At 41.4% G+C, this 16538-nt stretch overlaps 2 protein-coding genes across 3 annotated transcripts in view; one reads left to right on the top strand and one right to left on the bottom strand.

Annotated features, from left to right (window-relative positions):
- Positions 1-15203, bottom strand: part of ap5m1 (adaptor related protein complex 5 subunit mu 1) — a 35597-nt gene extending 20394 nt beyond the window's left edge. Inside the window, exons 1-6 of one of the 2 annotated variants that reach the window (XM_086003256.1) lie at positions 14951-15203; positions 11120-11780; positions 9853-10080; positions 6788-6927; positions 3144-3229; positions 1540-1667 (exon numbers count right to left, since the gene is read on the bottom strand). In XM_086003256.1, the coding sequence (XP_085859382.1) occupies positions 1540-1667; positions 3144-3229; positions 6788-6927; positions 9853-10080; positions 11120-11780; positions 14951-15018 (1311 nt within the window). In that variant the 5' untranslated portion in view covers positions 15019-15203. The remainder of the gene's footprint in view (positions 1-1539; positions 1668-3143; positions 3230-6787; positions 6928-9852; positions 10081-11119; positions 11781-14950) is intronic. The other variant, XM_086003255.1, reaches the window with a different exon arrangement.
- Positions 15204-15252: 49 nt separating this feature from the next.
- Positions 15253-16538, top strand: part of exoc5 (exocyst complex component 5) — a 102804-nt gene continuing 101518 nt past the window's right edge. Inside the window, exon 1 of the mRNA XM_086003254.1 lies at positions 15253-15501. Within this exon, the coding sequence (XP_085859380.1) occupies positions 15475-15501 (27 nt within the window). The 5' untranslated portion in view covers positions 15253-15474. The remainder of the gene's footprint in view (positions 15502-16538) is intronic.

Genomic DNA, 16538 nt, shown 5'->3' with positions numbered 1-16538 from the left:
TAAAGGCCAACATACCATTTGCTTTCCTAATTGGTTGCTGTACCTGCATGTTAACTTTCAGTGATCCGTGTACAAGGACACCCAGGTCCCTCTGAACACCAACATTTCCCAATCTCTCTCCATTTAAAAAACTCTGCTTTTCTATTTTTCCTATCAAAGTGGATAACTTCACATTTCTCCACATTATATTCTATTTGCCATGTTCTTGCCCACTCTCTTAGCCTGTCTATATCCCCTTGAAGCCTCCTTGCATCCTCCTCACAACTTACATTCCCACCCAGCTTTGTATTGTCAGCAAACTTGGATATATTACATTTGGTCCCCTCATCCAAATCATTGGTGTAGATTGTGAATAGCTGAGGCCCAAGCACTGATCCTTGCGGTACCCCACTAGTTACTACAGCCTGCCAACCTGAAAATGACCCATTTATTCCTGCTCTCTGTTTTCTGTCCATTAACCAATCCTCAATCCGTGCTAGTATATTACCCCCAACCCTGGAGCCCTAATTTTGTTTAATAATCTCTTATGTGGCACCTTATCGAATGCCTTCTGAAAATCCAAAAACACCACATCCACTTTTGAAAGGTAGGAGCAATCACTACTAAATATTTTAAGCAACATTATAAGGAGTTTAATTGCTATTGTAGATTAACTCACTTACATATCCTTTGTTAGCATATCTTATAAGAAACTAAGTTATCTTGCCCAAGATTGAGCAAAGACAGGGAAGAAAAAATTGCACAATAAAAATATAAAATTTCAAAACCACGAGATACTTGAATGATTGCGTCCAAGTATCCAATATGCCATCTTATACAGAAATTTCCCTATTGAACAGGTCACCCATTAAATATCTGATACTATCAACTTAAATCAGTCAACAAAAATGTGAATAATTACATTTTACTTGTTTCTAAAAATAGCCATACCTAGTCAGAACTTACAGCAGTTAAAACTTACATGGAAATTAAAGCAATGTTCGGTGTTTGGATGTTTGATTACCATTTAAAAAATGTATTTGGTTTTTAAATTAGTCACAGTTTAAACTGAATATTATTTAGATAATTTTGAATTGAGGAAACTGGCCTGAAATTGTCAGTGTGGCATTAGCAATGATTGAGGAGACATATACAGTTTTAATTACCAAAGATCAGCATAAGTGATTTTGGATTACACAATGCATTGTTAGCGCTGTAAGCATTTATGGCGCGTTGTGACTTAAAATGTAGCTGGAGTCACCACCTGAACGAACTAAACAGACCATTAACAGGTAGCGGTCAATGTATCAACTAGTTACGGAAAATGTTCCCGACTATCGATCTTTCCATACTCAGCTATTACAAAATGCTGCAGTAATTGTACAATTGTCAGTAAACATATTGTTTCACTAAAAAGGGCATCCTGCAAACATTTCCCAATTGCAAGATTTTTTGCACTTGACATTTGCACTAGTTTAAATGTACGCACATTAAATTTCCATTTCTTCAAATGACAGGTTTAGATAATCAACTTGAAAAGTAAAGGACCAAGCTACAGACCTTAACGTATGCAGTAAGCCCAGTGCAGAATGGATCAGTTGGCTGCACTGAATGGTTTGCTACGCCAAACCCAGGGAACATTACTGTGCCAGTTAAAGATACTTCCAAAGTTTTAGGGAATTTCTGACCTAAAAATGGAATAAAGCAAACAGTATTTGCAATACATTCATAATACTAAATGCATTAAAAATATTTTCTAATATTCAGTGTATTGCTGTTATAGAAAGTATTCCTAAAGATTCACCAATATAGTTGATTTCTCAAAATTAATTTCCATTTCAACATGATCTGCTTGGCTTGAAAATTCCCATATAAATTACTAAAAAATACATTTTAAGGCTTTGCAATAACTTTACAGGTTAATAAATAGCACAGAAGCTTCAATTTCACAGAAGGTTTGCTGTTCCATAAGTAGGAAATTGGCTCAATGGAAAAAAAATCAGCAATGTAAAATAAGGAGTTGAGTGGTTAGAAAACATACTGGACGATAAACATGTAGGTTAACCTCTATATTATCGTAGTATTCTTTATTAATCAAACATTAGAAATATGCAAGAAATTAGTAAAATTATAAATCTCAAGAAGTCAGGTAAACATTTCTGTTTAGCTCTTCAATACAAAGCAAAATTAATTGACTTTATTAAAAATTATTTAACATTAATATTCAATTACTTAGAAATTAAACATCTACCACCAATAAGAACAATATAATTATTCTAATTGTTGAAGCAAACAAACACACATGGAATTAAACCAATGTGAATAAATATTCTGCTTGTGTCATTTAAAGGGAAGCTCCAAAAATACAATTCTCCTTCCCGACCAGAAAAATAAAATATTGCTGAGATCACATGAAATGCTCTGCCATCCTGAGTATACAACTACATTTATGTTTGGACAATTTATCTCCTTCCATCCTCACAAATAATCTCCCTCTCCGTGTCAACAATCAGCCACCTTGTGAATAATAAACGTGCAATTTAATAAGTGACATTGATGACATTGCTGAGCAAAGCCAAATAGCCCCACATACTATAGAGTCCCGGCCAATTTGAAGTTATCAACATGCTAAACATGCCGGAAATAAACAGTAAGGCCCCTCCTGCATTTTAACAATTTTTCTTCTACTTCCGGACCACTAAAACAGGGGGACTTGTTGAGTGACCGACGCCCAATTAAATGCAATATAGATGAAGCTCTTTCGGGCATAAACTTGTGGTATATAAATTAAAGGATTATACAAAGGACTTTTTCTTTACTAGTAAAGCTGAAATTTCTGCAATCATAGCAGGAAAATCAATCGTGTGGCTTTCTGGCACAGATTTAAAAGCTCTTTAACAGACTGAGTTAAGTTTCCCTGTGTCACACTGGCTATTAAAAGTATAGTCATTGAGGACACTGCTTTTGTTTAAGAGATAGCAGTGTTAATGCTGTACATTTTAACAACTGTTCACTGACCTATGTGATTAAATGCAAGGTTTAATTTATTTATAGTGAAGGAAAATTTATTTAAGTTTCAGGAATGACTACAGTATGTTACTTTACAAAAGAAATTCTGTTTCTTGAATCAAATTTAAGTGAAATAGAACAGTCAGCGAACTAACCAATGACCCAAACCAGCAAGCTTTTTTCCCGTGACACCTCCAGCTGCCCGTGGCTCACCTTGCATTCAGTGTGTACTATTGGACCCCTATTAAGAGAGAGATTAGAGTAACCAGACACAGTTTAAAACACTTAGCATTCATATCTTTTTCTTCATTTCAAAACATTTATGTATTCTTTTATCTTCCTTCAGGAATAATATGTTTAAAATTAACAAATGTGACACTTACTAAGTAAACCAGAGAATTAGGCTAATGCACCAAAATTGAAATAACTAAGCAAAATAAAGCCCAGTATGTTTATCCTCAATAACATACTACTCTGAATTTACTTGATACCTGTTGACCTTCCTGATGATCGTACGCTGGAGGCAATTAGGTGCAGTGACACATTATTAGACTGCTTTCTGCAATCCGCATGATTTAAATAACGTTGCATCTATTGCTAGTATCTGCAATATCTATATATATATAAAAGGATATGTCTGTCTGTCTGTCTCTCTGTCTGTCTGTCTCTCTGGCCGGCTATACAATCAAAAGTTATAGAGCGTACCTACACATATGTTATATCAAAAGAAAGCTTATCATTACGGGACTCTTGTAGGTGTATTTACTTTTTGCTCGGACAAAAATTGTGCCGACGGTATCGAAAAAACGTTCAAAATTCCTCTTATTATCCGCTCATTTGCATCGAGTGGGGGCGGGTTCATTGTGTGTGCGGGCGGGCCATCCTACAGTTGAGTGACGTGATGATTGACCAATCCTACAGTTCAGTGACCTGACGGTTGACCAATCGGTGCGTGTGTGGGCGGGCCTTATCATTCTGAACCGAGGGGAGTCGCCGCCATCTTGATTCCAAACTTTTCATTTCTTTTTCCCACTTTCTGCGTGTTTCTTTTCAAATCTACATTTCCAGCAAAAAAAAAGTTGCTTTTAAAACACAAATTGTTTTTTAAAAAAGTTAATTAATTTGTAAATTTTTTCTCTAACATCTAGAATTTTCCTACCTTTCACCGTTTTTCCAGGCCTGTAAGCCTGGGCCTCTGTTGCCCAGCCACGCCCGAGCTAGGCACCACTGTCGCGCTCAACAAGCGGCTCGCGATCGCCGCCATCTTTGTGAAGGCTGGAGGGGGCGGGCCTGAGCCGAGCGTCGCCACTGCCGCCATCTTAGTAAAGGCGGGTGGGGCAGGAGTCAGCGCGCGCGACTTGAGTCCGGCCGGGCCTCACGTGGTAGGTTGCGTGGCGGCGTCTCTCTCTCTGCTCTTGAAGCCGGCTCGGGTGGGGGGCGGGGCTCGGGAGATCGGGGTTCGGCAGATTGGGGCTCGTGAGATCGGGCCTCGGGAGGTGGGGGCGGGCCTCGGGAGGTGGGGGAGAGCCTCGGGAGATGGGGGGGGCGGGGCTCGGGAGATCGGGGCTCGTGAGATCGGGGCTCGTGAGAGCGGGCCTCGTGAGGGCGGGCCTCGGGAGGGCGGGGCTTGGGACATCGGGGGCGGGGCTCGGGACATCAGGAGATCGGGGGTGGCGGGACATCGGGAGATCGGGGGGCGGGACATCGGGAGATGGGACATCGGGAGATCGGGGGGCGGGGCTCGGGGATTCCCCCCTCCTTCCCCCCCATCGCCGGCAGAGGGGAGAGGGTCTGCTGGCTCCCCCCTCCCTTTCTCCCCCCCTCCTCCTCCCTTTCTCCCCCCCTCCTCCTCCCTCCCCCCCCCCCTCCTCTCCTCCCCCCTTCCTCCCCTCCTCCCTCCCCCCCTCCTCTCCCCCCCTCCCTCCCCTCCCCCTCTCCCCCCCTCCTCTCCCCCCCTCCCTCCTCCCCCCTCCCTCCTCCTCCTCCTCCTCCCCCCTCCTCCTCCTCCTCCTCCCCCCTCCTCCTCCTCCTCCCCCCTCCCCCCCTCCTCCTCCCCTCCTCCTCCTCCTCCTCCCCTCTCCTCCTCCCCTCTCCTCCTCCCCTCCTCCCCTCTCCTCCTCCCCCTCCAACAACAACATGCCCTCAAAAATCCCTCGGCACCGCCGGGCACTTCAGCTAGTTTGTTTATAAAAAGATCAGAATGATACAGCAGGCAGTTACTGTTTGAATTAGAAAACCTCAAAATCTTGATTTTCTTTTTTTAAAAGAAGAGAATTTTGCATTTCTGTCTAAAAAAGAGCATTTAGTTCAGTACGGACATAAGTAACAGCAGCCAACTTGGGAAGATTTTTTGGCAGACTGAGTTTCTATTTGGCTTTCAATGCATGTTCAAGTAGAACTGCATTTTCTGACGCTTTCACTTTAGTAACTATTCTATACCACATACTGTACCAGAATTCTAAGCTTTTAAACAGAAACATTGTGCTATTTTTCATGTGGACAAATGTTTACTGACTTCATTTTGTCTTTAATGAAACTCACAATGGAGTTCATATGAACAATGTTAAACATTCTGCATGCTGTCTACAAGAACAATTTAATTCAAAGCACAGGATCAATACACACAACTGTAAGAAGGACTACAAGTGGCCAAAAACATTACGATTATAAACCTAACTACTGAAAAGACCAGGAAAGAAAACACAATAACTATTAAAAATTCTGCAGCAGCTAATGAGAAAAAAAACTTTCAAAAGTTGTTGTGGTTGCATATTTGTAAACACTCACTTTACATCGAGACTATACTAAAATGCATTATTGGGCTGTGCAACCCTTTGGAATTTTATTACTTAAATTCAGAGAAGTTATAACAGTGTAAAATAATATCAGGGAGAAGTTTATTTTAAATCATACTTTGCAAAATGAAAACATACCACTCTCTGCACAAAGGACAATAGATAGGATAATAATAGAATTCAAAAATGGTCACGGTTGAAAAACCCCTCCAAATAATTTTGTTCTAATAGAATTAACATTTAGTTAAAATGTAAAAACAGTTATTAAAACTATTTAACAGTTTGGATGTGAATCAATATTGCTAATGTAACTGGTATCTCTAAATGTCAGGCTTGTTTGCAGTGCTTCTAACCATCTATTTAAATTACCAAAGAAAATCCCTTGAACAAACAGTCCACAGGAACAGTATGTATAGCCTGTCCTTTTATATACAGAAAGGAAAATTCACAATGTTCATAAGCAATTTACCAAGAAACCCATGCATTGCGTAACAGATGAAATTCTGTTACAATGAGATTTACACCACAATTGTAATTTCAAAATGTGACTACAGAACAACTAAGATCTATTCAATTGCAATTAAATTCTCTTTTCTTTAGGATATTCAGGTGCAAATTTATCAGTGGTAGTTTATTTTATTTTTTACATCTGCACTGGTCCTGCTTGAGAAGAGGCTCCACTTTTACAAAATCATCTAACCTCCCAAACCCCACCTTACATAAAATCCAACTCATTCAGAATTCCGCTGCCCACATCCTATCCCATATACAAAGGCCACTCACCCATTACCTTCACCAGTTTGCCATCCTTTGCCAGAAATCAAAACAACGAGCCACAAAGCAAACCACTGAACTAGTAGACACCACATTCTCCTGGGCAGTTTAACATACCGCTTACAATTTGCCCCCACTCCACAAGTTTGCTGATTACTGTGAACGCATTTTCAACACAAAACACTCATTGGCATAACATAAATGATCTCTCATGTTGTCACCTGCTTTACCTGTTGAAGAAGGGAATGTGAGCTTCACAATATTCAAATCCATTTTTGACACTTTCATGAAGTTTCAGGTTAACTGCAATCTTTAATTGTTGCTCTTCTTCCTTCATTTGATAGAAACCAAGAATTGGAGGGATTGGTACCTGCAAACAAAGAGGCAATTGCAATATTACTTAACTATTCAAGCCCTAAATTAAAATTAACTACGTTCATTCAGATGACTATTTAAGTTTGGCAAGGACCGACAATTTGTTGTTTCTGCTCAAATCAAATTGTAATGGCCTAGAAATTGCGGTCGGAGGCATACCTCCGGAGTAAATTGCATAAACTAATTTAAAGGCCGGAACATTGCCGGCGCTCAGGGGGCGGGTTTGGAGGCGGGACATCTGGCAAAATCGCAAAGATTGACAGCGGGTCAGAAACCCGCTGTCATCCCGTCTCCAAACAATCTTCCCAGGTGTCTAGTTCCTGATTTGCGCATGGACCCGACACCTAGCAGCGGGAAGAGGATTATACTGCTTGTTAACAGGCAGTTAAAAGGCTTTTTGCAATTTTGACAGGTCTACTGCGGGCTTCCCGACGTCCGGACACCACACCAAGTAAGTGTGGCGTGCTGTGGGTCCACTGTAATGTTTCTGCATTGATGACAGCTGCAGAAGTGGTGTGAAGGATCCAATGGTACACTGGTGAGTTTCAGACGTAAGAAAATGTTGGGAAAATCATTTTTAATGTATTTAGACTTTCTGTAGGTGACAAGTTTGGAATTCTTTGTGTAGTCCCACCTCATTGGGAGAACCTCTCTCACCAGTGACAGATCGCTTCTGTAACCTCACCTGCAGCTGCCATCGGTTCTAGCCTAAGGAGGGCATCACTGGAGAGCCTGGGTGCAAGGGCTCACCTTTGTACAGTGATTGTCAGTGTTTGCAGCACCTTAATGCTGTCAAACACTGAAAAATCAGCTGTAAAAGAGAATTGTGTGTGGCTCCTTTAAGAAAACCGGCAGATGACGCGTCATCTGACACCGGCTTTCTCTTAGTTAGCCGGCAAGCCCGCAGGGCGGGCTTAACAAGGCCAATTGACGCAAAATCGCGTCCGTGCGTCGGACGTCGTTGGGGACGGGATTGGAACCCGGAAGACAGCTGTCTTGCCCCCAAGCTGCATCGAGAGGAAAAATTGCGGCCTCAAATTTTGTGCATTATTGTTTATTTTTAAATGTTTAATTTAGGATTTATAATAACCCTTACGCTGATGAAACTAGGCTCTACACCTGCTTTTACCAGCCGTAAGAGTTTCGTGGCCAATTACTGGGCAGTTGTTGGGCAAATAGACCAACTCTGCGCCAGCGATACTGATCTTACTTTCGGTTCGGTAGGTCTGTCAAGGCGTACCTTGACAGAGCGCAAGTTCCGGGTTTCGCGGCCCTTTCCGACGGTGTACACTGAGTGTATGCCGAAGACACCGGAATTTCAGGACCAATGTTTTTTGTCAATTGAAAGATTCTGAAAACTCAAACAATTCAACTTGAATGCAGTAAACCTGAACTAAAAACATGATTAATGAAAACAATCTTTTAAAATATTTCAGTAATTCTGAATCAATTTCTTGTGGAATATATTGCGATAAACTCAATATCTTCAAAATTATCAAAAGCAAATAGTAATTTTTTAAAATTTTAACTAAAATAATTTTTGGTTTATTTAAGAACTTTTCTACCAGTGAAGGTTATAAATCACAACTTACAAATGCTGATTATGATCAATTGCTATGGGAGTTGTAGAGTTATTAATCTTTGAATATTTCATTGACATCATTAAACATTCTGGAATTTTCATATGCCACAAAATGCAACATATTGGCCCAGATATTCTAATCCCTACAGGTGGGTACACAGCGCATACTCACCTGTAGGGACATCGGAAATGCCGATTTCAGGCATGCACAGCGCTTGCGCTGAAAACCGACATTTCCGACACCTGCCCTGGAGAAGGGCCTCTACGGGCGGATAGTTCCGCTTTTTGGAGACCCTCCGCTCGTAGAAAACCCTTACAATTCTTACGCCTGGTAAAGCAGGTATAAGGCCTGCTTTTACCAGGATAAGAGTTGAAAAAAGTTTTTTTTTAAATTTCACTGATGTATCATTTAAAAATACTTTAAAAAAGGTAAGTTTATTTTTAGCCCCGTAAAAAACTTTAATTATTTTTTCAATTATTTGTTTAAAATATTTAATTTATTGTAATTTCAAGTCATTTTAAAAATGTGATTAAAAAAAAAATTATTTAAAGTTTTACTATGTTTTTGGGGTGATCTCCATTCATATATTTGACAGGTCTTCCTGTCAAGTGTATGAAGGGAGATTCCCTTCTTTGATTGGCTCCCCATGGCCCACGTAATCCCAGGGACGCTTGCGAACTGCCTGCGCCTCTGGGATACGTGGACCCTGCGCAATTGGAGTTCAAGAGGTCCAGGATCGAAAGTGTGTGCGTCCCGGGAGCCCTCAGGTAAATGCGTAGATTTTTTCCAGATCGGAGGCTTCCGCACGCGGGAAGCCTCTGATCGAAAAATATGGCCCATTAATTACACACCACTGGAGCAAGAGTTACATCACGTGGGCTGCAAGTTATTAAAAAAACTGCACAAAGCTGCAATTTTCTGACGACAGGTCATCGACCTGCAATGTTAACACAGATTCTGCCTGACCTGCTGAGTAGTTCCAGCATTTTCTGTTTTTATTTGCTGCAATTTACAGATTGGTTTTACAGCAGCTTTTTTTTCCCAGCTGCAACATCTTGTGTGTCAAACTGCAAGAGCTCCAACACTCAGAATGCAGTTAAGAAACCATCATATACAGGCCTAGAATGGAATTGTATTTCAAACCACAACCCGATTCCAATAAAAATTAAGAATCAAATCTTGAAACTGACAATCCAAAGCAAACTAAATACAACTCCATTTTAATGAAAAAGTCCCTTTATTTACACGAGTCTTTTTTATAAAAAAGCTGTGCTGGTTGTATCAAAATTCACTACAGGCTTTTGGTTTTAAATTTAATAAATACACTATATTCTGACCTGGGAGGTGTAGTAGCAGAGTTTAAATACATCTAATGGTGGTGTGAAGGGAAACTTGTACGGTCCATTGAACAGTGAATCATCCATATCGTCAACACTGTTAAAAGTAAGGATAGTGGAGTCAACTGCACTAACACAGGGATGCACAAGAATATCCTGGAGAGGAGACCCATTGATGGGTAGATTCAGGCTTACTGTAACAGTTGGCATGATTCCTTCCAGATCACACTAAATTGGAACAAATACAGCAAGTTAGAAACATAACCATACGAAGGAAATCAGAATCAAGCTTTTTAAAAAAAAACTGCTACCAGAGTACTTGCAGTAAATACTTCCAATGCCTAATATAGGCAATACACAGATATAAAGAAGAGCATTTATATAGTGCTTACAGATAATGAATTACTTTTCAAGTGTAGCTACTGTTGTTATAAACACAGCAGCTAATTTGCACACAGCATGGTCCTGTAAACAGTAATGACATAAATGTTTGGTTCATCTGTTAGCTTTGATTGAAAGATAAATGTTGGCTCGGACGCCAGGATCACCCCTCTGGCCATTTTCATATAGAATCGTGGGATCTTTTTTGAATAGGCAGTCAAGGCCTTGGTGTAACATTGCTTTTGAAAGGTGGCAGTGCAGCACTCTATCAGTATCATCTTAGGTTATGGGCTCATGTCCTGGAGTGGGGCTTGAACCAATAACGTTCTCACTCGCAAGCAAAAGTGCTACCACTGAAGAGAATTCTCTCATGTTATAGGTGCATGTGCTGAGTGAGAATGATGCCTTCAGTTAGAATTAGCCTATTTTTGAGTGTCCTGGTTCATTATAAAGAGGGTAACAATAAAATGGACTCTAGAGGAATCAAGGGATATGGGAATAGGGCAGGAAAGTGGAGTTGAGGTCAAAAGTTAGCCAAGATCTTACTGAATGGTGGAGCAGGCTTGAGGGGCCGTATGGCCTACTCCTAATTCTTATGTTAAGTAAAATAAAATTTATTCATGAAACTAAGCATGAAGCCATAACTCAATTATGTAGCCTTTCAATTATTCAGTTAGGATTCAGCAGAGAAACATATTGAAGTTTACAGCTATAACAAGAGTGATTTCTCTAAATAAATCAAGGACATAAATGTAAAACATTTAATCATCCATATCTATGGAGTTTCAGTATTAAAAATGTAAAATGCTTTTAAGAAACACAGCTTCCCTCATCTTAGTTGGAAATGTGATTTCTGAAAAGTTTACTGTACATAAACAGACCTCACCTTACATGTTACAGTTCCATACACCTGCCATACATCAATGACATCCTTCTTGTCATACTGCATGGATCTAATCTGTTCAGTAACACAGACATTAACCTGTGGTTTCCCTTTGTATATACCAGGCTTCCAAGCTGGCTGCTTTTGCACCTGTGCTGAAGAGGAACTCTGAGGAACAAGGCTGCCAGAGAGGGCCTGCAGCAATCCAAAGTCAGTATCTGTTGGAGTCCCCAATGGACAAGCATGCATCAACATAGCAGGAAGCTGAGCCACTTTAGTAGCAATTTCTGATTCATTTCTTTGTGCCAAGTTTAAAAAGGCCATTAACCCTGTTAGTAGTGCAAATGCAGGAGAAATTCCACAAAGATTTATTAAAGGTGGGTGGGGAGTCAAAGAATGTTCAACTAAAGGAAGACAAGCATAGAGGATTGCATTTTGTGTCATTACAAGGACAGGCCAAAGGGTGCCATCTCCAATAACCACTTCATAAACAGATGTCCTATTTATTCTGCAACAGCTATCTCTGTGTTCCACAAAGTTCTTATCCAGATCAGTCATCCCGAGCTCAACTAACAGCGCATTTAGGAAGATCCTGTCTTCTGGCACCTCTGTATAGCTTTTCCCGTTGAAAATTCTGGCTCTTTTTTCAACTGTTGGATATCGTCTATAAAATAAAGGCATGTTTTTCTTTTAATAACAAATAGCATAGAATGATTTACATAATATTTGAGTAGTTTGTTTAAAGCAGGTATTTTATCTGCCTGATGAAATTACACAAAATGAAAATAATAGATGTAATATTAATGCAAAAGAGGCATTTCACTATTTTATATGTGCAATATAGCCTATTTAGCAAATAAGCGCTCAAATCAATTAGATTTTATTTTTTCTGTATTTATTACCCCTCTTATCCTGAAGGCAGTGATTTTACTGGGTTTAATATCAATACACCATCGCATAGGTCTTTTACTGGCTTGAAACTAGTAGTATTACCAGTGTGTAAGTGGTAAACTTACTAAAATGTCCAGATTTCACAGATGCAATAATGTATATTTGAAACGGTAGTGAACACTGTATACTTTAAATTTCCATGTTGCTCTTTTTATTGAAAATAGAAACAATGCTTGCATTTACTTTATGAAAAACTGCATTGTAGGTAATAAAAATACTTGCATTTATATACCACCTTATCATGTCTCCTACAACTGTACCAAAACAGGTCACATATAATAAATAATTTTGTAATGTAGTAGTGTTGTTAATCCAACGTAGCAGCCATTTTCTACACAGCAAGATCCCAAAACAGTAATCTTTTTTGGTGATGTAGGTCGAGGAAGAATTTTGGGCAGGACATCCTGTTCTTCTTCAAGTAATGTTGTGGTTTCTTCAACATTCACATGAGCATGCTGCTATGGCCTTAGTTTAAGGCATCATCCAAAGAAAGCACTTCTACCAATGCAGCACCTCAGTACTGTACTGAAGTGCCAGTCTGTATTATGTGTTTAGAAGTGATGCTTGAACCTACAAGCTTCTGATTCAGAGGTGACAGGGGTATCAACTGAGCCAAGTATCTTGTGAAGCTCTTTGAGATATCCTGAGCTCATGAAAGGCACTGTATCAATGCAAATAATTTTCTTTTTTGCCAGCTGAAGGAAATACGCTTTTATCAGGAATAGGTCAATACTAAAATGTACCAGTCAGGTTGAAGTCCAATCCATTTGGTGTAATTTGGTGCTAATGGTATCATCTCTAACCCATTTATAATTGAAACTGAAACTTACAGTTAAATAGCACTATGTGATCAAATACAGTTGTGTAGTTACTGGATATATATATTGGAGTAAAGGCGCTCATAGTTCATCATCTAAGTAGGCCTGTGGTGTGAAGTAGGAGATTTCCAATGGTGCTTCTCACAGATACAGAAATTTCAATACTTGCATTGGCCTGAGTAACTTACAAATATTACTAAGCGGAACAAGCGGAACAATATCAAAGCAAAGTACAGTACATCCCTTTTCACTTTCATCCAAGAATTCTGTGTTCCTCCAATTCTGGCCTTTTGTGCAGCCCCCCACTTCCTTTTCCCCGCCAGTGGCGGCCGTGCCTTCAGCTGTCTCAGCCCTAAGCTCTGGAATTCCTCTCCACCTCTCTCTCCTCCCTCCTTTAAGACCTTGCTTAAAATCTCCCTCTTTAGCCAAGCTTTTAGTCACCCAACCGAATATTTCCTTCTTTGGCTTGGTGTCAATTTTTGTCTGATTATGTCCCTGAGAGTCACCTTAGGATGTTTTCCTACATTAAAGGTGTTATATAAATGCAAGTTGTTGTTTTTCTCCCTACCTGCTGGAAGAAACCTTTCCTTAATACTCCCTTCCCAGTTTTGATGAGACTCAACATTTTGGGTCAGGAAGTTGCTCGAGAGCCACTCAGCTTACGTCAGCTCTCTGACCATTGCTTGACATGAATTGTCAGTCACCAGGATGCTGCAAAATGGAATTAAAATGAAGATTTCTTCTATCAGGTAAGCAGAGCTTTGGAATATCAAATATATAAAAAAAAATAGGCTAAAACTGATTCAGTGACCCTCAAATGCTCTTGCAATCGAGCCTAGCCCTGATCAATGTGTACAAAGTAACATTTTCAGTTCTACTTCCCCGAGAAAATGATTATGTTTCCAGAATAACAACAGAAAATGCTGGAAAAACTCAGCAGGCCAGGCAACATCTGTGGAGAGAGAAATAGAGTCAACTTTTCGGGTCGAAACCCTTCTACAGGAGTTCTGTAGAAGGGTTTTGACACAAAACATTGACTCTATTTCTCTCTCCACAGATGTTGCCTGGCCTGCTGAGTTTTTCCAGCATTTTCTGTTGTTATTTTGGATTTCCAGCATCCGCAGTATTTTGCTATCGTATTATGTTTTCGGTACTTGTTACCATTTTACATGTATTTAGTACAAATGCCTGTGCTTATTTGTACTACATGCTTCGCTGAAAGCATATTACTGCACGAAGGTCTCCTTTGCTGATGAGGAGAGCATGTTAGACTAGTGTCAGCCATGGCTCAGTTGGTAGCACCCTCGCCTGAGTTGCGTCAGAAAGTTGTGGATTCAAGTCCCACCCCAGACACTTAAGCACAAAAATCTAGGCTTACAGTGCTGAGGGAGTGCCACGCTGTTGGAGGTGCTGTCTTTCAGATGAGACGTTAAACCGAGACCCCATCTGCTCTCAGGTGGACGTAAAAGATCTCATGGCACTATTTCGAAGAAAAGTTATCTTGGCCAATATTTACCCCTTAATCAACATAACAAAAACAGATTATCTGGTCATTGACTAAAGGCCATCGACCTGAAATGTTAACTCTATTTCTCTCTCCACAGATGCTGCCTAACCTGCTGAGTATTTCTAACATTTTCTGTTTTCATTTCAGGTTTCCAGCATCCACAGTATTTTGATTGTGTGTTATTTGGTCATTATAACATTGCTGTTTATGGGAGCTTGCAGTGCACAAATTGGCTGTCGCGTTTCCTACATTATAACAGTGACTACACTTCAAAATGAAAGTACTTCATTGGCTGTAAAGCGCTTTGGAACGTCCGATGGTCATGAAAGGTGCTATATAAATGCAAGTCTTTCGTTATTTTCAGTTCTGCTTCCCTCTGAGAAAATGGTCTTGTTTCCAGTACTTGTTACCATTTACATGTATTTAGTAGAAAAATGCCTGTGCTTATTTGTACAACATACTACGCTGAAAGCATATTACTGTCTGCCGGTCTCCTTTGCTGGTGAGGAGAGGCTGTCAGACTGGGGGCAGAGCCTGATGATTATTCCACACATTTACCTCGAGAACTTCACTGACGCCGCTTCTCCCCTCTCGAGTCCCACCAGCCAAACTGCCCGAACACTCATTTCTGCCGAGCTCAGATAGATTGCTGTTAAAGGACAAATAAATGCTCTTTCTGTAGAGGCGACGCACAATCCAGCCCACGGAGCCGGCTGGAGAGGAGCGACCGACGGCACTCGGCCTGATCCGGGAGGAGGGTGGCTGGGGGCTGACAACACGGAAACCGCCACGGCGCCTGCGCAGTGCCAGTCAGGTCAGAGGGCAAGGGCAGGCGCCGGCTGCGCAGTGGCTCCGATTTTGCTTCCAGTTGCGCAGGTGGCCAACTTCCGGCCGGGCGGAAACATGGAGGAGACGCCGAGCGGCTGGTGAGGGAGCGCCAGGCAGCAACCCTCCCCCTCCCCAAAACCCCCCATCGGACCTCGGCGGGTACAGCAGCATCTTCCGGGCCGCTCTGTCACTCCTGCTCAGTATGTAGGCGTCTGAGGCCCACTGTTAAGGAGCCGCTCTTGTGTTCGGGCGGAATGGCTGCGACAGCAGAACTGTTCGAGGTGGGTCCCCAGCAACGGCGGCGGCCGCCGCTGCCATTCGGGTGTGTTTTTTGTCCCAGCCCCTTTGTCAATGCTCGCACCAAGCCTCATTCACCTCGGGCCTCTGTGCATTGGATAATTTGGGAAAATGGATGATTCTCCCGATGTGTTGGGCACGGAAATGGGCTTTTAATTGTTAACTGTCATTGTAAGGATGTAATGTTTTGAGTTGTAGTTTGTTGCAGTCTGTTAAATGATGTGATAATCAACCGTGGCTCATTCAACAAAATCAGCTACCACTATCGAGTCGCAGAGTCAAGGCGTGGTGCAAGGGTGTTTTCTGTATCACTCCCTGACGCACAGCGATGGAGTCATTCTTCTAAGCTATGTTTATTGCTCAGTTCGGTGTTGATAATCTAATGTACTTTGGATGTACATTAAGACTTTAACGAATTGAATAAATAAAACAAGGCTGGACTAAGATATGGCAGGGCAGGTTGTGTGTCTGGATCGCAGTATTTGGGAGTTTGTGGACAGCGAGACTGTCCCGAGCGAACACGTCTGCAGGAGATGTCTCCATCTCGAATCTCTCTGGCTCGGAGTCATTGAGCCGAAGTGCGAGTTGGAGACACTCTGACACATCAGGGAGGGGGAGGAATTTCTGGATTATCCTGAATGCAGTCACACCCCAGAGGAAAGCACAGGTTCAGGAAGGGGAGGGTGTGACTTAAGGAGCCGGATCGTGGGGATTTAGGAGAGGTTGAGAAGGAGGTCCCGCAGACACTGGTCCTGTCCAACAGATACGAAGTATTCGCTACCTGTGAAGACAAGGAGAAAGACTGCAGGGAGGTCAGCCACAATGTAGATCAAGGCACCATGGCTCAGAAGGTTGTCGGAGGGGGAGGGAGGGGTGGGGTAAGAGCAGAATAGAAATGTGGTAGTGATAGGGGACTCTATAATTAGGGGGATAGATAGCGTCCACTGCAGCCAAGAATGAGAATCCCGAAGGGTGTGTTGCCTACCAGCGTAAGGGATATTTCACGGCAGCTGGAGAGGAA

Source organism: Somniosus microcephalus, chromosome 12 (assembly GCF_052327205.1).
Source record: "Somniosus microcephalus isolate GS21.2 chromosome 12, FLI_Smic_1.0, whole genome shotgun sequence".
Lineage (NCBI taxonomy): Eukaryota > Metazoa > Chordata > Chondrichthyes > Squaliformes > Somniosidae > Somniosus > Somniosus microcephalus.
This window is presented reverse-complemented; position numbering and strand designations above follow the sequence as displayed.